This window comes from Myotis lucifugus, unplaced genomic scaffold, assembly GCF_000147115.1.
Source record: "Myotis lucifugus unplaced genomic scaffold, Myoluc2.0 scaffold_276, whole genome shotgun sequence".
NCBI lineage: Eukaryota > Metazoa > Chordata > Mammalia > Chiroptera > Vespertilionidae > Myotis > Myotis lucifugus.
Genome location: NW_005871324.1, coordinates 299,509 through 321,552, shown reverse-complemented (window position 1 = coordinate 321,552; position 22,044 = coordinate 299,509). Strand labels below are relative to the sequence as shown.

The 22,044-nt window shown below is 55.3% G+C and overlaps 2 protein-coding genes across 7 annotated transcripts in view; one reads left to right on the top strand and one right to left on the bottom strand.

Moving 5' to 3' along the window:
- TOP3B (DNA topoisomerase III beta) overlaps positions 1 to 18,307 on the bottom strand; it is a 19,474-nt gene extending 1,167 nt beyond the window's left edge. Inside the window, exons 1-18 of one of the 6 annotated variants that reach the window (XM_023763197.1) lie at positions 18,242 to 18,284; positions 17,358 to 17,464; positions 14,241 to 14,391; positions 12,936 to 13,067; positions 11,627 to 11,733; positions 10,782 to 10,856; positions 9,318 to 9,514; positions 8,720 to 8,876; positions 7,410 to 7,523; positions 5,850 to 5,940; positions 4,461 to 4,615; positions 4,190 to 4,295; positions 3,345 to 3,491; positions 3,063 to 3,236; positions 2,710 to 2,838; positions 2,143 to 2,292; positions 1,536 to 1,636; positions 676 to 877 (exon numbers count right to left, since the gene is read on the bottom strand). In XM_023763197.1, coding sequence (XP_023618965.1) covers positions 676 to 877; positions 1,536 to 1,636; positions 2,143 to 2,292; positions 2,710 to 2,838; positions 3,063 to 3,236; positions 3,345 to 3,491; positions 4,190 to 4,295; positions 4,461 to 4,615; positions 5,850 to 5,940; positions 7,410 to 7,523; positions 8,720 to 8,876; positions 9,318 to 9,514; positions 10,782 to 10,856; positions 11,627 to 11,733; positions 12,936 to 13,067; positions 14,241 to 14,310 — 2,107 coding nt within the window. In that variant the 5' untranslated portion in view covers positions 14,311 to 14,391; positions 17,358 to 17,464; positions 18,242 to 18,284. Of the gene's footprint in view, positions 1 to 675; positions 878 to 1,535; positions 1,637 to 2,142; positions 2,293 to 2,709; positions 2,839 to 3,062; positions 3,237 to 3,344; positions 3,492 to 4,189; positions 4,296 to 4,460; positions 4,616 to 5,849; positions 5,941 to 7,409; positions 7,524 to 8,719; positions 8,877 to 9,317; positions 9,515 to 10,058; positions 10,139 to 10,781; positions 10,857 to 11,626; positions 11,734 to 12,935; positions 13,068 to 14,240; positions 14,392 to 17,294; positions 17,465 to 17,637; positions 17,899 to 18,241 lie in introns of those variants that run through there. The other 5 variants (XM_006099512.3, XM_023763195.1, XM_006099513.3 and 2 more) reach the window with 5 other exon arrangements.
- Positions 17,971 to 22,044, top strand: part of LOC102430547 (V-set pre-B cell surrogate light chain 1) — a 12,941-nt gene continuing 8,867 nt past the window's right edge. The window contains exons 1-4 of the mRNA XM_023763188.1: positions 17,971 to 18,055; positions 18,208 to 18,381; positions 20,303 to 20,624; positions 21,732 to 21,772. Coding sequence (XP_023618956.1) covers positions 17,971 to 18,055; positions 18,208 to 18,381; positions 20,303 to 20,624; positions 21,732 to 21,772 — 622 coding nt within the window. The remainder of the gene's footprint in view (positions 18,056 to 18,207; positions 18,382 to 20,302; positions 20,625 to 21,731; positions 21,773 to 22,044) is intronic.

The window sequence follows — 22,044 nt, the reverse complement described above, 5'->3', positions numbered from 1 at the left end:
GGCCACGTGGGGCGTCGGCTGCCCCTGAAGCTGCTGGAGGGCAGGGATGAGCCTGTTTCTCCCCATAGGCCAGGCCTGAGTCAGGGAGGGGGTAAACTAAGGCCTGCGGGCCGCCCGAACCCCTGGGATGTGAGCGGACACCTCACTCTCGCTGTGTCTCGTTCCTGTCTGTGGTATGGGGTGAGGACACCCCGGGGCCTGTGCGAGGTGGAAAGGAGACAGAACAGCTGAGAGTGAGCACTGAGTCCCAGGCCCTCCTCAGACTCCCGGCTCGGTCTCAGCCCCACCTGGATACATGCTCTCCTTTCTCCAGGAATAAGCATGAGGATGGAGGACTCTGATGGTGCTGACCGAGGGCACCCCACCTGCTGCATCCTCCCACTCACCCAGCCCAGAAGAGGGCACAACCACCCCTGCCAGGTCCTGAGTGGGTTACCATAGTCACCGGCACAATTACGACCAGAGTGGCAGGCAGTCTGGCTGACGCCTGAGCACTGCCCAGGCACACCGGGGTCTCCTATCTCAGCACCAGTAGCATGGGACGGCCAGGGTAGGGATACCCACAAAGACCAGCGTGATGCCAGGCAGGGAGTGGTGCTGAACAGACCACAGAAACGCGGGGGGACGAGGGCAGCCAGCTGGAGGGAGCCGAAGCCCAGGGAGAGGTGCGCTCACCTTTCTTCATGTCCCGGAAGGGCGGGTGGTTGTAGCAATAGGGGCACAGGGGGTAGCTCTTGCCCCGAGAGCCTGATGACCACAGGACCAGCTCGAAGTCGTCCAGCGGGCACCGGAGCTCCTTGTAGAGCTTGATGGTGCCATTCTGGGGGAGGGTGTAGGTCTCGTCGCAGTGGGAGCAGTGCAGGCGACTCGGCTTGGCCTGCAGCAATGCCAGGGGAGAGGCACAGGGGGCTGGGCCAGCTGACTCTCCAGCCCACCCTCACTCTCCCCATAATGGAGAATCATAAATGTAGCATGTAACATATAACACAGCAAGTCCTATGTAATACATAATGTGCAACACATAGAATAGGATAATACACAACACTAATACATATGCACACACATGTACATACTATGTAACATGTAACATAATATGTACACCACACTCAATACACATACAGAGTAAGTAATGTGTAATACATAATACGTGACATATAATACATAATATGTAATATGTTGCTAGGCAAGGACCCAGGCCATGAGTCTCGGGACACTTGCTCTACGCATGAAGAAAGGCAGTTCTAAAATCCCAGCACGTATGTTAATGCCCACGATAGCCAGGACGTGTGGACAGGAAACACAGACATGTGTTTAAGCGGCCTAACAGCTGATGTGCTCCTGGGGTCCTAGGGACACGGGGTGTTTGCTGGCAAGGCTGCTTTAGGCCTCTTAGCCACCCTTGGGTGGCAACTGGAACAGATACGTTGTATGACTGAGGATAAGGCAGGGCCTTCAGAGGTGACAAGACTTGCCCGAGTCTGTGCACAGGGCACTGCAGGCCAGCAGGAGTGGGCACCCCCTCAGCCACCACCTACCTGGATGTACTTCATGAACCGGTGGCACTTCCCGCAGCGTGAGAGGGGTTTGCCTGTGGCTGCCAGAGGCGAAAAGGACACCTCCATCAGCTCATCCATGCCTGAAAGGGAGCAGAGCAGGAGGGTCACCTCCCTGCAGGTGCCACCAGGCGGGCTGCAGGGGAGGCACCACGAGGCAGAGGATCTGTGCGTGAGCACCCCTCCCTGCGGGTGGTGGGTTCCATGTCAGTAACGGGAACGGCAGAGCTGCAGCCCCGTTTGTCACCCGAGGGTATTTGTTCCCAGTGCTTTGCAGAGAGAATGGAACGCGCCCCCACTGGAGGCGGGGAATGAACCTGCAACTGAGGTATGTGCCCTTGACCAGGAATCGAACCCGCGACCCTTTGGTGCACAGGCTGACACTCTAACCCTTGAGCACACCAGGCAGGGCTGCGTGTGGTATTAATACACTGGCCTTTAATTCTGACAAGGGCCCAGTGATGACTCATCATCACCCCATCCTCCAACAGAGGCCTGAGTCCAGATCTGGGGGCTGGTCTCACATGGCAGCACTTGGCACCCGAGAGGCGGCAGCCTGACCCAGGGGTAGAGAAGGGGCAGCCCTTACCTGCGATGGAGTCCACGAAGTAGTGGAACTTCCTCTTGAAGATGTCCAGCGTGTGGCCCAGGACCTGGCGGAAGTCGGCCTTGCCCTGGGCAATGAGGTTCAGCTGCTTCTCCACGGCGCTGCGGATGGTGGGGAGCACCAGCTCCGCATCTGGGGGAGGGCGGCCGCTGTGAGCACCCGCACCTGAGGCTCAGGGTCCCTGCGGCAGCTCCGGCACATGGCTGACCCCCGCACCCAAGACCTTTCCTGATCTCCCCCCACAAAACCCTGTGTGGAGCCACCGGGGACCCGTCCCTAGAACTGCATCAGAGGTACTCCGGGCAGCCCCTGGGCCACATCTATGTTCCTCGGGCCCCGATGTGGGGAAGAGCCCTCGCCTCCGCTTTTGGGTCCTTCGCACTTGTCCGTTCATCACCCACCATGCCGAGCCCCTGCTGGGGCAGGTCCTGGGGTGGCAGTGCAGCACTTTGCTGTGGGAGCGGGGGGCTCACCGCAGGGGAGGCTCTGGGCTGACAAGGGCGGACTGCAGCCCAGGGAGCAGTCAGGGAGCACCAGGGCCGCACTCACCGATCTTGTAGTAGCCGTGCACCAGGACGATGCCAAGGTTGGTGGGCTTGAGCCGCCGCCCACTCTCCACGACCACATAGTTGCGCTGGCAGATGTTGTTGATGTGCACGGGGATGCTGGCGTCTGTCCCTGCAACGCACAGCAAGGCCCTAGTGTCCCTCGGCCTGCGACACTCCCATCGAACCGTGGGCTCCCCTGCACCCCCACCTGTCACGGGCCCTGGTTCTCAGCCAGCACTGTGCCAGGCACCGCACCACTTGCCATGCACGCATGGAAGGGGCACCGGGCAGCTCTGAAGCATGGCTTCCTGGGCTGGGAACCCTCGGGCCGGGGTCCCGGGCGGGTGCACCCACCGATGCCATGCTTCTCCATGAGCGTGATGAGCTCGGCCTCCGTCAGGTAGTCAGGGGGGCTCGTCTGCTTCTCCAGCAGCTTCACCTCGCCCACGGGGAAGGTGTCGCCCCTCTGGCAGGTGGGCAGGCTCTCCTCCAGGGGCACGCTCTGCCAGGGCATGATCTCGGTAAAGCCTGGAGGGACAGGGCGCTGCCTCAGACCTGGGGCCTCCATCCCAGGCCCGGCGGAGGACGCGGTATCAACCTGTGGAGGTGGGGAGCACGGCGGGGCCTGCAGGTTACCTGGTGAGATGACGGTCTTCACGGTGCAGGTGAAGTGCTCGGGCCCGATCCGGAAGGAAATGGTGTTCTGGAGGTACTTGCAGTCATAGCTCACCGTGGCGATGAAGTGCCTAGTGATGTACTCATAGAGCCGCCACGCCTCGCTCCCTGCATAAGCACAGACGCTGGTCACCAGCCAGGACTCTGGCTCTTGGGACCCCCTGGCTCCTGCTCAGGCAGCAGAGCCACAGGATGCCGAGGGACGAGATAGCAAGGAAAGAGTCTCTTGCTCCTGGTGGTTCCTTCACAGCCGTGGCTCCCATCTCCCGCCCTGCCTCCAGGCACGTGGCCTGTCCCTGTCTAGTGATATGCCACCATCACATCACACAAGCAGCTTCTGCCTCCACCCACATGGCTCCCCCTCCCTCTGCCCTCTCCTGGCACGTGGCCACCAGCACTGCATGTGCCCGATGACGGAGCCTGTCGCTCTGTCTCAGGGTCATCCTGTTCTGTCCATAGCCACCCGCCCGCTCACCTCCCCCGCCACCTCCTGCCTGGCCCTCTCTGTTCTAGGGTCTCCCCCAACAGTGCCTGCACCCTGCACGGGACACACTGTTGCCACCACTCGCTCCTGTCCTGTCCCATGGGGAGGGAGCACACTGTCAGGTGACCTCCTGGGCCACAGCCAGGGGCAGGCGGGGGCAGGAGGGAGTCCCCACATTGCCACCGGGGCCTGGCACCATGCAAAAGTACCAGAAGCCCTCCCCTCCCCAGAAGCTTGAAGTGTGTGTGTGCATGAATGTGAGTGTGAGTGCATGAATGTGAGTGTGAGTGTGAGAATGGTGGGGGAGGGAATCACCTGATACCTAATTCGGCCTCTGTGGCAGACCTCATGGGGGTGATGGGGGGATGGTCGCCAGCATCGTGACCTTTCCGTGGCCGGTTGATACCTTCTGCTAGCAACTGCTTCACCTGAGGGAGAGAAGACAAAGCAGAGCGTGAGTCTGGGCATGGCTGCCCTCCCACCTGCAGGGAGCTGCTGCCAGGCCTGGATTTGGCCAGTCCTGAGCTGGTCCCAAGGCCTTGGCAACAGGGTGTACAGGGGGCGGGGGGAGTGCAGGGCCTGGCTCTGCTCACCGTGTCGGCCCAGTAGGGGTGGTTGGCCTGCTGCCGTAGAGGGCCCTTCAGGTCGAAGTTCTCGGGGTAGTGGGTGGTCTCGGTGCGCGGGTAGCTGATGTAGCCTTGGGTGTAGAGCCGCTCAGCGGTCTGCATGGCATGCTGCGGCCCCATGCCTGCGAGAGACAGGAGGTTCAGCTGGCCCGGAATGCCAGGGTCAGCCAGGTGCCTGCCCATGGGCCTGGGCACTCAGGCTCCCCCAAAAGCAAACAGGGCGACTGGGAGGGCTCGTCTTCCTGCTCCTCCCTGACCAGCAGAGGCTGGCACTTGGCTACTGGTCACTCAATGTCACTGTTGGCCCCTGAGGACCCCTGAAAATGCTCGAGAGCACACTGCTCATGGTTTCCCAAGGCCAGTGATGCGTCACCAATGCCTTGAGGCCACCAACTTTCCAGCCCAACCCCCTTCTTGCTGCTATGGAAACAAGGCTCAGACAGACGACACACACCTGTCCCAGGCAGGAGAGATGGGTCTTGACCTCTCCCTGCAGCAGGGACGCTGATGTCAGCATGTCCCTCTCGGGCAGTGAAAATCATTACCACTGCTACTGTTAGGATGTGCTATTTCAATAACTTAATCCTTACAACAACCCAGACGGGTGCTAACTATGGTCACCCTCTTTTCTCATGAGGAAACTGAGACTCTGGGACAAGGAAGGATGCGATGAGCTGGGATTTGGACCGGAGTTTGTACCTGGAGCTTGAACTCCGTGGTTTAATGCCTCTGAGGGGCATGAGGGCCTGCTTTGTGGGTGGCCCTGCTGATGGCCTTCCACGTGTTCAATCCCAGCAGGGGCTCCTCCGACATTTAGTAAAATGACATGGTCTGTGTTTCCCCACATAAATTCAGAGAAGCTGTTGAGTACTAACCAACAATCCTGTGAAATGGAATCCTCAGATTCCCTCTAAGCCTCGGGTAACACTGAATGGAAAGAGGGCGCCGGCACAGGTGAGCATGTGGAGGGGGGGGTGCCGGCACAGGTGAGCATGTGGAGGGGGTGGTGCTGGCACAGGTGAGCATGTGGAGGGGGTGGTGCTGACACAGGTGAGCATGTGGAGGGGGTGGTGCTGGCACAGGTGAGCATGTGGAGGGGGTGGTGCTGGCACAGGTGAGCATGTGGAGGGGATGGTGCTGGCACAGGTGAGCATGTGGAGGGGGTGGTGCTGGCACAGGTGAGCACATGGGGGCGGGGGGTGCATACTGACACAGGTGAACATAGAGGGGAAAATGCTGGCAAAGGTAGGAACGATGGCACTGTCCTACACCCCCAGGTACTACCCTGGGTTGGACGGGGCAGCTGCATGCCTGCTCCAAGAAGTCTTTGGGGGCTTTAGAGAAATCCCCTCATACCCAGAGAAGAGCTGGCCACACGAAGCATCTCCACAGTGTTCAGGGCCAGGGGCCTCTGCTTGGCCTTCTCCTTTTTGCTTGTGGCTTCCACCTAGAAAACAGAACGGATTCAGTGATGTGGGGGTAGGGGAAGGAGAAAGACAACAAAACAGAATCAGGATAGGTGGGCAAAGGGTCTGGTTTCATACATTTGGTCTCAAGTTCACTCCTCATAGTGCACTTAAGACTTGAATATTTATTCAGGCCCAAGAAGGAAAAAAGAGAGATGATGATTTTCTAAAGAATTTTCTAGGGAGAGACAAAAACGGGAGGAATGGGGAAGAGGCAAGAGAAGGGGCTGCAAATTCAAAATCAGACGGGAGCCAGCGTCAGCACGGCCCTGGGGGTGGCAGGGGGAGCAGGAGGCCCGGGGTGCAGGTTGTCTCGGGGCAGCTGCTTGCCCCTCAATGAGCCTGAGTGCTCCATCAGGGCCTGCTTGTATTGCTATATCTTCTGATTTGCCAAGAAAAGCTGGAAATCAGGCTTTTAATATAAAAACCTCATAATTTTTAAATGTTGGTAACTTTTGTAAACACCATGCAGTTTAAATAAAATTCTGGTGAGCAAGTACTTTCAACCTCTAAATTGAACAGTTGTCAGAAGCGATGGCTCTGCTTTGCCTGTGGCAGAAACAACCCAAACAACGCAACCCCGACAGCTCATCCCTGAATTCCATGTAGACCTGGCCAGGGCAGGGCCCTCTGGTTCCAGACAGACAAGGCGGGGTGAACACTGAGGCTAGACTGTGCATGTGCAGCCAGGAAAGCTGGACCACTAGGCTGAGAGCCTGAGGCAGCAGCAATGGTGCCTGTAGAAACGTGATCAAGGATAAAGGCACAGAGCAGCTTTAGAAGTTCTGGGAGCCCGAGTCAACTGCATGGGTGGGTAAGGGCACCTAAGGAAGGCTCGGGAAGGACAAGAGAAGGCCCCTCAGTGGCTCTGGTAGCTGGCACAGCTGAGGGCACTTGCTGCAATGCCTTGGGCCTGCCCTCCACCCCCTATGAAGCCAGCCCCTTTCCACGTGGCATCACCCGCTTCCTAACGGCCAAGCAGCAAGTCCTTCTAGTCATAAAACCCTGAGTGAGAAACACAGCCCCACAAAGGCCATGGAAGCTGACATTGGGATCTCAGGCCCGTCTGTGCTGGACCTTGGGCAGGTTCATGGCCGTGCACACAGAGCTCTCTGGAGTTGTCAGCTTTAGACGTCACACAAAAGGGACGTCTGTGTAAATTAAGTCCTGCCAAAAGGAGATGATGCCACAGGGTCACGTGGAAAGGGAAGTGTGGAAGGGGCTGGCGGGTCACGGGAATGGGGCAGTGCACAGTACGGAGCAGATATTACTGCCGTGGGCAGAACGATTCCAGTGGGAGTGTATGCGTAACTGCTCTTTCCAAACGATGTCTGTTTCAGAAAGGGGGAGAAAGACGTGACCTAGGTCACAAGCTATTCCTCCAGCCAGAGGTGTCCCGCTCCTACCCCGACCCAGGCAAAGGTGGCAGCTGTGGGTGCAGCAGGCCCACCTGGGCTTCCTTCTCCAGCTTGGTCATGTTTAGAAACATCTGCGCAATCTCCCGGTCAAACACTCGCACTCGGTCCCAGTCCAAAAGGAGAGATCTGTCTTTATCAGCGTTAACCTGCAGGAAGGACAGAACACAGGGAAGTATCCAGGTGAATCTGCTGCCGGAGAAGAGACCTGGGGCAGATGAAACTGGTCCTTGCCTGGCTCTACAGTCCCACAGCCATGCCCTGGGCCGCACTGCTCAGCTGGTTGGGCTCATCGCAGGCACCGAGAGGTTGCCAGTTCAATTCCAGTCAGAGCTGGATCCCTGGTAGGGGGCGCGCAAGAGTCCGTGGACTGATGTTTTGCTCTCACATTGATGTTTCTCTCTTTCTCGTCCTTTCCCTCCCTCTCTCTAAAAGTCAATAAAAAAAAAAAAAGTCTCACAGCTGTACCTGTGCAGGTGTGCAGATAGGCAGCCCCTCCCCAGTGAAAGCTGCTCTGACAGCTGGCCTCCCTGAAATCAGGCAGATGGTCTCACGAGGAGAGCACAAAGCTGAGGCTGATGTGTCCCTAAGGAGTGTCCGAGCCTCCACCTCTCACACCTCCCTGCCCATGTCCTAATGCCTGGCCAGCACTAGGTGTGGCCTCACCCTGGGGCCCCTGGCCCATGTCAACTGAAACAGCTCTGCATTATGTTCTAAATCTTACAAGAAGCGACCAGCCAGGTATGGCTCAGCGATTGAGCATCGACCCAGGAACCAAGAGGTCACTGGTTCGATTCCCGGTCAGAGCATATGCCCGGGTTGCGAGCTCAATCCCCAGTGTGGGTCGGGTAGGAGGCTGCCAATCAATGATTCTCTCTCATCATGGATGTTTCTATCTCTCTCTTCCTCTCCCTTCTTCTCTGAAATCAATTTAAAAAAAAATTTAAATCTTACAAGAAGCTTCAGTGGAGTTTTATTTGGAAAAGGGGTTCCTAAACCTTAAAAGTCTGAAAGTCGATCCTTGGATATGACTGTGGCAGCTGATGGCCCCAAGGGATGACCTCGCCCCGCACCACCAAAGCCGAGTTCATTCCAATCACTGAAATTCAGTGCACCCAGGCCGAGCCTTACCCTGCCTCTCCATGGAAGAGGCCCCTTCCCTCAGCACCCACAGACCCCTCTCTGGCCTCCCTCCCTTGTACTGCTATCCACAGGGTAAAAGGGCAGTGCCCTCGACCTCAGGGGCCTGTGGGACTATGATGATGACAGTGATGATGAAGGGGACTCTCAGAATTCACACCCAAACCTGAAAAGATCCAGCAGGAACAGAGAAGGGAAAGAGAACCTTGGCCTGCAGCACCCAGTAGGTCTCTGGTTTGAAGGACTGGATTTTGTCATGTCTCTCCACGCAGAATCCCAGGGTAGGGGTCTGACATGGCCCGAAGGAGATGAGAGAGCTGTCCAAATCGCCATATTTCCCCTGGAAGTACTTAGTCTGAAACCTACAAGGAGGGGTGGGGAGAGAAAGGTATTTCAGTCATTCGTTTGCTCAAGAAACCATCATTAACCCCTGTGGGAGTCTGGGATGGGTTAGTTGGTGGCGCAGGGAGGAGGCCAAGGTGGCTGGCTGCTCCCGGCTCAGGAGACAGGGTCAGAGACATGCTCAGCAGGGGCCCAGGAGGTGTGTGTGTGTGTGTGTGTGTGTGTGTACATAACAGAGAAGGTGGGAAAGAAGAGCAGACATCTGGCCATGTCAGGCCAGGAAGCACATTCCACCCCCTTCCCCCTCTCCCCAAGACACTGCTTTTCACACGGTGGTCTATTTAGACAGTTGTCTTTACGGTTTTTAAAATATTGACCATTGGGGTGGCTGATCAGGCCCAGGAACCAAGGATGGGGACCAGCAAGGGTGAGGCTCTGGCCAATGGGAGGGCAGCCGGCACCTGGTGAAGGCACAGCCAATGCGCAGGTCTAGCTCCTGCCGGGCATCCACTGAGAGCGCCTCGTTGTGGTCAGGCTCGCCCAGGCGGGCCATGGCATTGCAGATGTCTGTGTCCGTGATGGAGCTGAACCTGGCCCGGAACACTGTCTTCTCACCACCACGGGCCGGATTCATGACGGGCAGCACGGCATCCAAGACCTGGGGGAGGGGGCTGGCTGTGACCCCGTCCACCTCCTGCTCTACACCCCACCTGTGGGCCCAACTCCTCTCCAGGACTGAGCCTCCCATCCATGCGTGCGATCCCCTCTTCATTCTAGCCAGACCCTCCTCTGTCTCTCTCCCCTTCCAGAAGCCTCCGTCTCTCCATACTCCTGCCACATGGCTTCCTTCCTTTTGTCCACAAATTTATTCCAACACCCCCTTCTTATTACCATCCTGCAAGCTGCCACCCTCTCTCTTATCTCCTGCTTCCATCCTCACCAAACCAAGAGATGCTATTGCCAAGGACACAGGGAACGAGAGTTGCCAAATCGCCCCACGTGACCATTTCCCCTCCTTCTAGAGGAGGGGGTGCGAGGAGGGGAGGGTGGGACTTCGAAGAGACTGGAGAAAGACAGGGAGGGAAAGCGGATGAAGAGGAAAAGGCAACGGGCAGGAGCGGGGAGCCCTGATGACCTCCCCTGTGGGGGGCTTGGGGGGCTCAGGGAGCAGGCACAGCAGGGGTCCTGGAGTCGAGACTCACTAAGAAGGCCGTGCAGTGGGAGGGGAGTCATGCTGGAGCCTGGCATGCAGCTTCTTTACAGGGAAGAGGTGGCTTCGATTCTGAAGGGAGAAAGCCCCATGAGCTGCCACCATTCTTCACCCCCAGCCGCAAAGATCCCCCGGGAGGAGCAAGCCAGCAGGGGAGGAGCAGGAGGGGGGTATCGGCAGGGATACCCCTTCTGTGCTGGAATGCGGGGTGTCCCGAGAGCCCCTGTTGTGCTGGAAGCACTTCCTGAGCCCTGAGGCATGCCAGGCCCTGGGTGCAGAGGCAGAAGGGCAACCTATAGAGTCACAGCCTGAGGGGCACCAGGTGACACCTGTAGGTACACCCAGTGCGAGGGCACCATGGCCGAGGCAGGGCATCCTGCCTGAGGTGGGCGATGAGATGAACGGGTCCCAGGAAAGGAGGAGGATCACCAGGTGGCAACCAGCACTGATCTAAGGTCCCCGAAAGGTGCTGAGGGGCCCGAAATGCTGAAACCAACTCTCTCCTTGAGACAGCCCCGTTCTGAAACTCAGATCCACCTGAAAAGCTGCCCTTTTACTGCTACTCACACAATGTGTGTCTAGATAATTTCCAAAATAAAGGAGCACAACAGGCATTTTTAAGCCAATGTAGTTGATTCCCTACTCTGGGCTCAGGAATGGATGGGGGCAGATGGCAGGAAGGCCAAAAGTGAGGCCACAGTGGGGTCACCCTCACCTCAAAGCAGATGTTCTCCCCTTCCTTGTCGCAGTCCAGCCATAGCACGATGTAGTCGCAGCCTTTGCCCTCCACCTGCCACAAAGCACAGGGTGACTAGGACCTTCCACAGCCCAGCCCTGCAGTGCCCATGGCACCCCCACCCGCTCAGGGAGCAGAGCAGTTGTCCCGCCCCCGCCCTCCCCACCCTCACCCTCAGCTGTTTAGGAGGCCTGGTGCCCAGAGCAGGGGCCCAGGCTAGACAGAACTAGTTAGACTGGCTTAGCCAGTCAGAAAAGAATTTAGCTCAGAACTACTGTTTTGTGGACAAAAAAATGTTAAAAATGCAATAAGATCTTAACCCGAAAATTGCACAGAAAAAGGACAGAAATGAAATAACCCTAAATGTGAATAGTGGTTGTCTTGGGTAGTGTGATTATAAATAATTTTCCTTCTTTATATTTATTTATATATTCTAATTTTCCATAACATATATGCATTTGTTTTAAAATTAGAAAAACCACCACCACAACCAAACTATTTTTTTTTTTAAATTCCAGTGGCTGACAGTGTAGTGGGGGGAGGAGCAAGACTGAAAGGTGCCTCCTGGATCAGCTGGGGCCGTGAGGCCTGCCCCAGGGCTGGTCAAATACCATCTTGTTGGGGTGGGGCAGGGAGCCAGAGGAAGGCCCGCCCTGCCTGCCCGTGCCCGCCCTGCCTGCCTGCGCCCACCCTGCCTGCCTGTGCCCGCCCTGCCTGCCCGTGCCCGCCCGCCTGCCTGTGCCCGCCCTGCCTGTGCCCGCCTGCCTGCCTGTGCCCGCCCTGCCTGTGCCCGCCCTGCCTGCCCGTGCCCGCTGCGCACACACCTGCAGGAACTTGACCATGTTCAGCTTGGGGTTGGCTTCCTTCTTCTCCGTCGGGGCTTGGCTGAACAGCTCTGCCGGGTCCACCTTGTCCCATTTGTTGTACTTTCCTATCAACCACAGGCACAACGACATCTGAACCACGTTGCAGAGCTTGGCCTCCACGATCGCCATAATGGGTCTTGTCTCACACACAGGGAGGGGAAGGCGAGAAAAAGGATCTGCCCGGGCCTTCCTCCTCCCGGCTGCTGAGCTGACACCACACCTCGGCCACCACGGGAGCCCCATGGGGCAGGGCCGCTGCTCTAGCCTTGCTTCCAGACGGTCCCTATGCTAGAGGCTCCACTCCCGGGCCGGCTCGCTGCCCTGTCTTCTCTCCCAGCCTGGATTCTGTGACCTCCCCACGCTCAGCATTGACCAGGCACACAATGGGCTCAGCGGACGCCAGGGGAGAATCAATCTCTTTGGGCCTCGCGTGGGACACATCCACCTACTTCACTGTGCAGGGCTTGGCACTCACACATTCAGCACTCGGGCTTTCTTTTAGGCCCCATTCCCTGCAGCCTGGGAGACGGGTCAGACAGCCAAGTTCAAATCCCAGCTCCCCACCTGCAGGCTGGTGGTCAAACTCAGGGTCTGAGTGCTCAGCCACACTAGTGAATCGATGTCACTGCTGTCACTGAGCAGCGAGAAGTACTGAGGCTTTGCTATGTGCCCGGCCCTGCGCTAAGCACTCTACCGTCACTGTCACATTCAGTCCACGGACAGTCCTGGGCGTGGATGGCCCTGTCGTAAGACTCATTTCACACACAAGGGGCAGAGACTCACGGAGGCCTGGTCACTGCCCCAGTCCCAGCCTGTGAGCCGGCAGAGTGTGGTTAAGAGCACGGCCCGGCACCTCACCCCAGGGTGACACTAATGCTGGCCATTCCAAGATGGATAATAACAAGGAGGAAGATGACAGCCACCCAGTGGCCGCTGGACGGCAGCGACACTCACCAGGAACAGCAGCCCTCTCCCAAGGACTGTTCAGGCCACGCCCCCCTGAGTGGGCACCGGCTCCAGTCTGCACAGAAGGGTGCAGAGCGCAGGCAGTGACTAAGGGCCACTGGAATGGGAATCCACGGGTGTTGACCTCCAAAACCTGAGTTCTGGGTGCCTCACCCAGGGACCCCAGGTCACTTCACGACCTGCTAACATCAGGACTCATGGGTTCTGGACTCTGTGCCTGGACCCCTCCCCTGGTTCCAACTGGACCCTGGGAAGCACCATGCAGGGCTTCCCTCAGTAAGATGGAGGGTGGGGGACTCACCCAGGAAATCCAGGGTCATCACATGACCACAGACGGACGTCATCTTGAAGCGGACTGGCTGGCCGGCAAAGGTCCCTGTGTACTCGTGCACTGAGCACGTGCCATTCAGCCCTTTGTGTGAGGACACGTTCCCTGCAGAGAAGCACAGTGATGGCTGCTCCACAAGCTGCAGCTGCCTCTCGGAGGACCACCCCCTTCCCCAGAGCAGTCAGTGACGACAGTCCTCAGGCCGCTGCGGGGAACTAGGTGCTGAGCTCTCACGGGAAACCACCACTGGTAACCAACCAGCACAGAGCGCCCACCACACAGAGCCCCAGGGGGCTGGGAGCCGGGAGCACCCTCTGAACTCTCAAGAGCAGACCCTTGCATTTCTGTGTTCACTCTTGATTTGATTTCTGCCTCGCTTCTCTCAACTGTACTCAAGTCCCCAGGAGGTCCCCCACTGTACTAACTCCTAGTTAGTGAATCCCACAGTGTCGTCTCACGCTCCCCCTGATGGCCCCTCGGCCACACTTTCTCAGCCTCTGGGACCAAGCACTGCTCTGGGGTCCACCCTCTTCAGACCAGGACTTCTTAGCCCAGTGTCTCAGGGTCTCTTCCTCCTTCAGCCTTGGGAGCAAGGGGAGGTCAGGGTGGACGTATGCCATTTCTGGGTCCCCAGCATCCAAATACCCTTCCTCTTTGGAGGGAATTCAGAGACAGGAGGGGAAGCAGCACCGATCACCTCAGTGGCCAGAGTGGGGGTGAGGGCAGATGCTCTGTTTCCCAGTGCTCTGCTGTCTTGGGAGGGCCGTGGCCAAGGCTCAGCTAGTGGCTGCTCTGGAGTGGCATGAGGCTGTGGGCTGAAGCTGCAGCAGTCAGGGGTCAAGGGGAGTAGCAAGGGTCTTTGGTGATGATGCCTGTGGCAGGGCCTTATCAGACTTAGACCGGGTGCGGTTCTGGCTACGTCTTCCTCCTTCCAGTAAATTCCCTTTCGGTGTCAGTTACCAGGGCTGGTTCCTGCTGCTTGTGACCAACAACCCTGGCCAGCACAGCACTCTCCCAGCGGCCTGTCTGCACCTGCTGCTACGCTGTGAACAGTGCCTGTGCCTCTGGGAGCCCCAGCCCTGGCTCATGCTGGCCGCGGCAGTAAATGCATCCCACGGTGACCAACACCGAGGTGCTTCGTGAATGCCTGCTGTCCTGACCCGAGTCTACTCCAGTGGGCTGGAGTCACACTTTGGAAAAAGAAAGAAGCGACGTGTAAAATAGGAATGACCATCCTTACAGAGCTAAGCCGGAGACACCAGGGCTGGCCTTCCCTACCTCGAGAGAGGATTTTGGCAATGGACTGGGCCAAAGATGGCTTTTCTGCAACCATGAGCACGGTCTTCATCTTGTCTTCAAGCTGGCGCCAGTTTCAGGGAAATGGTGATGAAGAAGTTCAGCAGCCCAACACTACTATCAATGCTGACTCCTAAAGAGAAAAGAAGACACACAGAAAATAGCAATGCTTCCAATGGAACCTATACCACTTGCTAACAAGGAAACTCACTTTAAAAAAAAACAAAAAAAGCACCCAGCTGGTGTGGCTCAGTGGTTGAGCATCGACCTATGAACCAGAGGTCACAGTTCAATTCCTGGTCAAGGCACATGGCCAGGTTTTGGGCTGGATCCCCAGTAGGAAGTGTGCAGGAGGCAGCTGATCAATGATTCTCTCTCATCATTGATATTTATCTCTCTCTTCCTCTCTGAAATCAATATATAAAAGTCTAATATGCTAAGTGTCCTTCCCTCTGTCCGGGTAATGACATCATCATGTAGCAACGCCCAGCTTCCTCTCCCTAGCAATGACTAGCCTCCTTGCAGTTTCTTCAGCCCAGGAACACTTGCTTTATACCCAGGTAGAAACAATTTACACTGTAATCAAATGTCTGTGAAGCATTTCCCGTGCCTCCTCTCATTTGATCCTCACAGAAGTCCTGGAGTAGGTAGAGAGGAGACTCGGTGGAATCCTATTTTTTTTTCCATTAGCCAGAAAACAGAGATTTAGAAAGCTTAGAAACTTGACCCGACTGAAAAGAAGTAAGAAATGGTGGACCTTGAAAATGACTTCAGGTTTTCTCACTGCACAGAATATAGTCAAACACGGCTGCAGTTAAATGTTTTACCCTTTGTTCTCCCTGCATGATCTATAATAATCATCTGCTTTGTGTTGATATTTACTGCTGTGTTGCTGACAAGTACCTGAAAGAGAAGTTGGGGTGCTTCACTGGGCTGGAAAAAGTTTAGCTACATCAGAAAGTAGACCTAATTAAGCAAGTTTGTTCTATAAAAGGCTAAGTTGACTCGCTCATGCGTGATACATATAAAGCTCTTGCTGGGGCCACTCGCACGGGTGTGTTTCCATCTGTCCTTTTCGATCGTGAATTTGGTTGACACTTCTATTATAGAGAAAGGGTGAATAGCGATATTAAAATATTTCTTCTAATTAATTTCCTTTCAATGTGCACGAATTCGTGCACTAGGCCACAAGTAAAAATATATTTGAGAAAAGCAAAGCCCAGCCCTAGCTGATTTGGCTCAGTGGCTAAAGCGTGGGTCTGCTGACCAAAGCATCCGGGTTTGATTCAGGTCAAGGGCATGTACCTCGGTTGCAGGCTCCTCCCCAGCCCAGGCCCTGGTCAGGGCACATGCAGGAGGCAACCAATTGATGTGTTTCTCTCACACTAATGCTACTCTCTGTCTTTCCCTCTCTCTTCCACTTTCTCTCAAATCAATGAAAAAATATCCTCGGGTGAGGATTTAAAAAAAAAAGCAAACTCAAGACTGTGCAATAGCTAATCCACTTTTGACATGTGCCAATCTTCAGCAGCTCTGGCTCCCAAGCAGGGGTGGGGAACGTCCAGCCGATGGGCTATATAAAGCCCTCGAAATCATTTGGTCCGGCCCTGCTAAGGCATTAGGGGTGAGTTAATTAAATGTTTGACCAAATATAGCAGGCTAGTTTTTAAGCTGATCATTTGTATGGCCCACAAATGATGTTATAAATATCCAAATGGCCCTTGGCAGAAAAACGGTTCCCCACTCCTGCTCTAAAGAAACACATATTGTAATTCAACAGTTTATACCTCAGTACTGCATAAGCACTTTGTAATGATCTGAGTATCACTGTTTTATTAGGAAAAAGAATATCACTTCCTTTAAGGATGTGAAATCCTGGGGAAAGGGCATTGGTGATGATCTGGTAAAGTCATCTCAAGTAGGAAGAACAAACTAAGACTCAGAGAAAGGATTTTCTAAAGATAACCAAGGAAGTTGGTTGAGATGGGGTGAAACTCATGCTTCCTTACTTCCAGCTGGGAACATTTTTTATTTTTATTTTTTTAAATAGATTTTTTTTTTTTACAGAGAGGAAGGGAGAAGGATAGAGTTAGAAACATCCATGAGAGAGAAACATCGACTAGCTGCCTCCTACACATCCTCTACTGGGGATGTGCCCGCAACCAAGGTACATGCCCTTGACCGGAATCGAATCTGGGACCCTTCAGTCCGCAGGCCGACGCTCTATTCACTGAGCCAAACCGGTTAGGGCATGGGAACATTTTTTAAAAACTACATCAGGTTCCTTCCAACTCTTAAAAGATTTCAGCAGTCGCAACTGTGATTAATTTTCTGTGATTCATCGTAGGGCTTCCCTATTTTTCCATTAAGGCACATCTCCAATTTCAAAACGGAAGCCAATTAGAACAAAAGCTCAAAGCAATGGTTTGCAAACTTCATTTATATACCATCCTAATGCTTTAAAAAAAAATTTTTTTTAATTTAACTCAGAGAGGAAGGGATAGGGAGAGAGATAGAAACATCAATGATGAGAGAGAATCATTGATCGGCTGCCTCCTGCACGCCCCCTATCAGGGATTGTTCGAGCCCACAACCCGGGCATGTGCCCTTGACCGGAATCGAACCCAGGACCCTCCAGTCCACAGGCCGATGCTCTACCCACTGAGCCCAACCAGCTAGGGCTACTGTCCTAAGGCTTTTGCCTTACTGGCAAAACATTATTATTCACTTAAGTTTTGCTTTTTTAAAAGTTTAAATATATACAAAAAAGGGAAATTTTATAGCCCCATAGGAACTAACAGTTGCAATCAATGGCCAGAACTAGTTTTTTTCCAGTAACCTATGCGGTATATCAAGTTTAATTTTGTTGCCTGCCAGAGCTCTGAGCCTGATGCTTGTCCTTTTATTTTAAAAAGGGAGATTAGCAAGTTCTCAGGGGGTGTTGACAGCAAACTCTCCAACTTGCAGCTGTAATTAGAAGGGCTGACAGTGCAAGGGAGTAGCAGGCTAGCCTGTTATTACCCCGTCAGCTCTCACCAGCAATCCCACAATGGCATGCGTCCTCTGGGAGACACCGTTTTAGAGAAAGTCTTTTCCTATCAGCGTCTTACAGACACGTGGACGGAGCTTGGGAGCGAAGGCCTAGCAGTGGTCTGAACAGCAGTCAGAGCCCTAGGACTTCCCACCTTGGCAACCACACCAAACACCTATGGAGTCAGAAAGAGAGGGAAAGGAACAACCATTTCTTACGCTCCTTCTCTGCACCAGGCACACGATCGCTACACACACTTTATTTACTCTTGCCAACGACTCTACGTGGCTGACGGTGTAATTTCTTTAAACGACGAGGACACTGCGGTTGAGACCGGTGTCAGCTGGCCTTTGCAAAGGCTCTCGGAAGCCCAGGGCTCGCTGGCCATGCGTCCACATCGGCCTGACCTCCCACGCGCTGTCCCCAAAGGCTGAGCGATAAAAAGGGAAGACGAGGCCACTGCCTTCCTTCGCACCGGACTCTAGTCCATGTGTTCGAGTTCAGGTGCTCTCCTGCACCCAGTGGGCGACTCCGGGGACCACGGGCGCCCTCAAGACTGAGGGGGTGCCCAGGTGGTCCCGGGTAGAACCTGCCTTTGAGTGGAGCCCAGCCGACCCGGGCCCGACCGCTGCACGGCAGACCCAACCTAAGGAAGCGCAGGCGGGTTCCACGAAGAAGATAATGAACCGCAGCGCCTACTCCTCCAGGCACCTGGCTAAACGCTGGCCCATCGCCACCTCCCCGGACCCCCACGGCAAGCCCTGGGGTAGGGGGTCCACCCCTCCAGGGAAGCGGCGGGGAGAACCCCAAGAGTCCGGCCCGGGACGCTATCCCCAGCCGCGGGGTTGGGCCCCTCGGTGCCCGGCCGGCATCCGCGGAAGGTGCTCAACAAAGGCCCGCGCCTCCCACGTCCCTGAGCCGCCGAGCGCAGCGCCCGCCGCCCGCCTCTCACCCGCAGCCCCGAGCGGCTCCCGCTTCAGTCCCGCTCCCCGGCGGCCACTTGCAACCCCTACTTCCGGGTCCGGCGGCTGCTGGCGCCCTTGCGTCTGCCCTCCGGCACCCGCACGTCTCCCTCCCTGGGTTCCGCGCTCTGTGCGTTCCGGGCCCGGGAGTGGTCCTGGACAACGCAGATCTCCTGGCGGTCCGCATTCTTTCCCGCCAATTCTTTTCCGTGGGGAAGCAATAATGACAATAATCATTACAATAATTATGAACAAACTGGATGATAAGCATGAAAACACACATGCTGTTAATAATTACAATAATGAAAGCTACACATGTGTGTATAGCAGGCTTCCTTCAGTACTATAAACATTTGTGCAATGAATGAATGAACTGTGTAAAATATATCTGGAAGATGAATTGGAAAAGAAAAGTAATTTTTTGTGTAAGAGCACTAGGGTTATGTAAAAATTAAAATAACTTGCAAGACCATATTGTAATATATTTTAAACAGTAGCATATACACATTTCCTTTGGGCCCTGTAGACACTTTCCCAACTTGCTTTTATTGGATTACTAGCCCTGAAAGATGATCTAGAACGGTGGTTCTCAACCGGTGGGTCGCGACCCCTTTGGCAATCGAACGACCCTTTCACAGGGGTCGCCTAAGACGACCCTGCATATCAGATATTTACATTACAATTCATAACAGTAGCAACATTACAGTTATGAAGTAGCAGCGAAAATAATTTTATGGTTGGGTCACACTGATCTAGAAGAAAAAAAAAGTTCAATAGTCAAACTAAGGTTGGGAAATGCCAAAAATTGAGAGTCACAATGAGATTTCCCTTTCAAAACAGAACTTCTGATTCTGAACCCCCTCCTTGGAAGGCTCCCTATCTCCAAAACTGCAACTCCGTCTTCCCTGTTGCTCAAAACCTGTGCCTTGAAAGCCTTCTGGATTTCCCCTTCTCTCACTCGTTATCCATCACTGTCTTAAAAATATATCTGAGATCCAATCAATTCTCTCTGCCTCGGCTGCCACCACACTGATCCCCTAGCCTCCACCCTGCCACCCTAGGGTCTGTTCTCCACACAGCCCCCAGGTGTATCTAGCGGCCATGGCTTAGGTTGAATCTAAGACTTAAGTGGTGCAATCTGTTGGCAGAGAAGCAAAACCAGAACCCCACCGCTCATTTAATCCAGCTCAGGAGTTCGTTCTGCATAGCAGGAGGAAGCCTGAGGGTCTCAAGAGTGTTCTCAGCGCTGCCAGTGCTCTCTGCCCCGAGCGCCCTGCGGCTGAGCCCTCCACACAGGCCTCCCAGGGAACGGCGGGTCAGCCCTCCTGTGGACCCGTAGGTTGACTGTGGTGGAGAGGAGCGGTCAGCAGGGCTGGGGCAGGGCCTGGGTTGGACCGTGGTGAGAGGGAGAGTTGCTCTAGGATTGTGGGCAGCAAGTGCTAGGAGTGTGGAAGGGAACAGTGTCTCACTCACCACCAGGGCCCAACATTTTCTGTTGCTCAGAGCAGGTGTTTCACCACCTCCAGGATGCGTCCTCTTCCCAGTTCACCAGGCATGTAAATTTGGACACGAATCTTGTCTCTGCGGGGCTCGGCTTTCTCAAGGGGACGTGGAGGCCGCTCTCCCTCAGGGACGCAAGCTTGCGGGCTGGCCTCCTGGGCACTGGGGTGTGAGCTTCCAGCAGGTGTTTCCTCCCTGAATGCTTCTATGAGGACAAGGCCAGAGCCACAAAGGCCACCAGGGGACCATTCCCCTAACTGATGCTGCAAACCCAAGAAAGTTTGGGATGACAGTGGCTGGAACTGGGTGGCCCCACCCCTGGGAGGGTGGAGGAGGAGGAGGCTGCCCAGACCCCAGAGAGCCCCCGGAGCGGTGGCTGCACAGTTCAGGAGGCAGAGCTCAGCACGCCTGCAACATGTCCTGGGCTCCTGTCCTGCTGGCGCTCCTCGCCTACCTCACAGGTGAGAACTCCCCAGAGCTCGCAGCCGCTGGCCCCTTCCCTTGCCCTGCCCTGCCCTGCCCCGGGTGTCCATGTTCTTCTGTGTCCCCAGGTTGTGGCCCTCAGCCAATGCTGGATCAGCCACCTTCTGTGTCCTCGCCCCTCGGAACCACAGTCCGTCTGGCCTGCACGTTGAGCAGGGACCACGATGTCAACATTTATAGCATCTACTGGTACCAGCAGAGGCCCGGACACCCTCCCAGGTTCTTGCTGAGATATTTCTCCCATTCAGACAAGAGACAGGGCCCCAAGGTCCCTCCACGCTTCTCCGGATTCAAAGATGTGGCCGAGAACACGGGGTATTTGAGCATCTCTGGGCTGCAGCCTGAGGATGAGGCTATGTACTACTGTGCTGTGGGCACCCAGAGCTTGGAGAAGGATAAGATGGAGATGGAGAACGAGGAAGAAAAGGAGCCTGCTGCTTCAGTGTCCCAGGCACCCCAGACACGCTTACCGTGAACTGAGGACAGAAGGGCGCGCATCGCCACAGAGAGGGCGAGGAGGAGGGTGGGCCGTGGGTTGTGCAGAGCGAAGGAGTCGCTCCTTGTCCAGCTGGGCCCCCGTTGGAGGCTGGATTGGGGGATTAAAGCTGCTTGTGTCTTGGGAACTTGTTTGGTGTGACCGGTGTGCTGAATTATACTAAGGTGGCCCCAGCGGCTCTGTGTAAGGTCAAATGGGTGGGACGCACCCAAGAACCAACGAAGGTACCAAGAGATGGACTCCTGTGGGTTATGGGGGCAGGGGGCTGACATAGCACCTTTGGGAGGACTCTCTGGCCAAGGACAGGACACTCTGCTGTCACCTGGTTATTCGCAGAAGTTACAGAGTAAGCCAGCTTAGAGAGGCCTTTATTGGGCTTCTGGGGAGAGTGGATGCTGAGTGATAGGTCTAGACATGGCTATTGGCATTGGGGCCAGGCCATCCTGTGCACTGCAGGGAGTTGAGCAGCATCCCTGGCCTCTGCCCACTAAATGCCAGTCCCTGTGCCTTCACGCCCCTGGTTCTGACAACGAAAATGTCTCCAGGCGTTGCCAGATATCCCCAGGGTGGCAAAATCACTGCAGGTGAGAACCACTGGTCAGGGTGAGAGAAATGCATGTACTCTTCTGTGCAGGAGAACAGCAGGGCTGGCAATTATATTTTCTGTAAAGGGCCAGGTAGTAAATAATTTTGGGTTTCCGGGCCAATGACTATACATTCTCTCAGCTTCTGAATTCTGTCCTGACAGCATGAAAGCAGCCACAGACAATACGTAAACAAGTGCACGTGGCCTTTCCTATTCAGCTTCATTCACAGAAGCAGACAGGTTGGGCCGGATATGGCACTTGGGCCAGTTTGCCAACCTCTGTTCCAGAGAAGCACCCCAGTTCCTGCCTCCAGGTTTTAAACGAGCCATGCTTGGTGTGGTGATCGAGGTCACCCTCAAATCCTCCTGCCTGACGGTCCCAGGGATGCTAAACCTCTGGACCCACTGAAGGACCTGGAGGCAGGAGGGGCGCGGGCTCCCCAATTAGCTTGTTGGGTGACGAGGGAACAGGCGAGTTCCTGCAACCCTGACCCACAGCGCAGCACCCTGAGCCCCTGGGTGGTGGGTCACATCCTATGCACAGAGAGGTGCCAGGCACACCATCTCCCTTGTGCCCCCAAACTTGGCTGAGAATGCCCATTTATCATGGCTAAAATGACGGGGTGGGGGGGGTGGGGGGGGGTGGCGATCTCCCCAGAAAGGCAGGCACATGTGCCTGAGTCTCTTTTGTAAAACAATGCGCCTCTAGCTGACAGCCTATTTCAGGT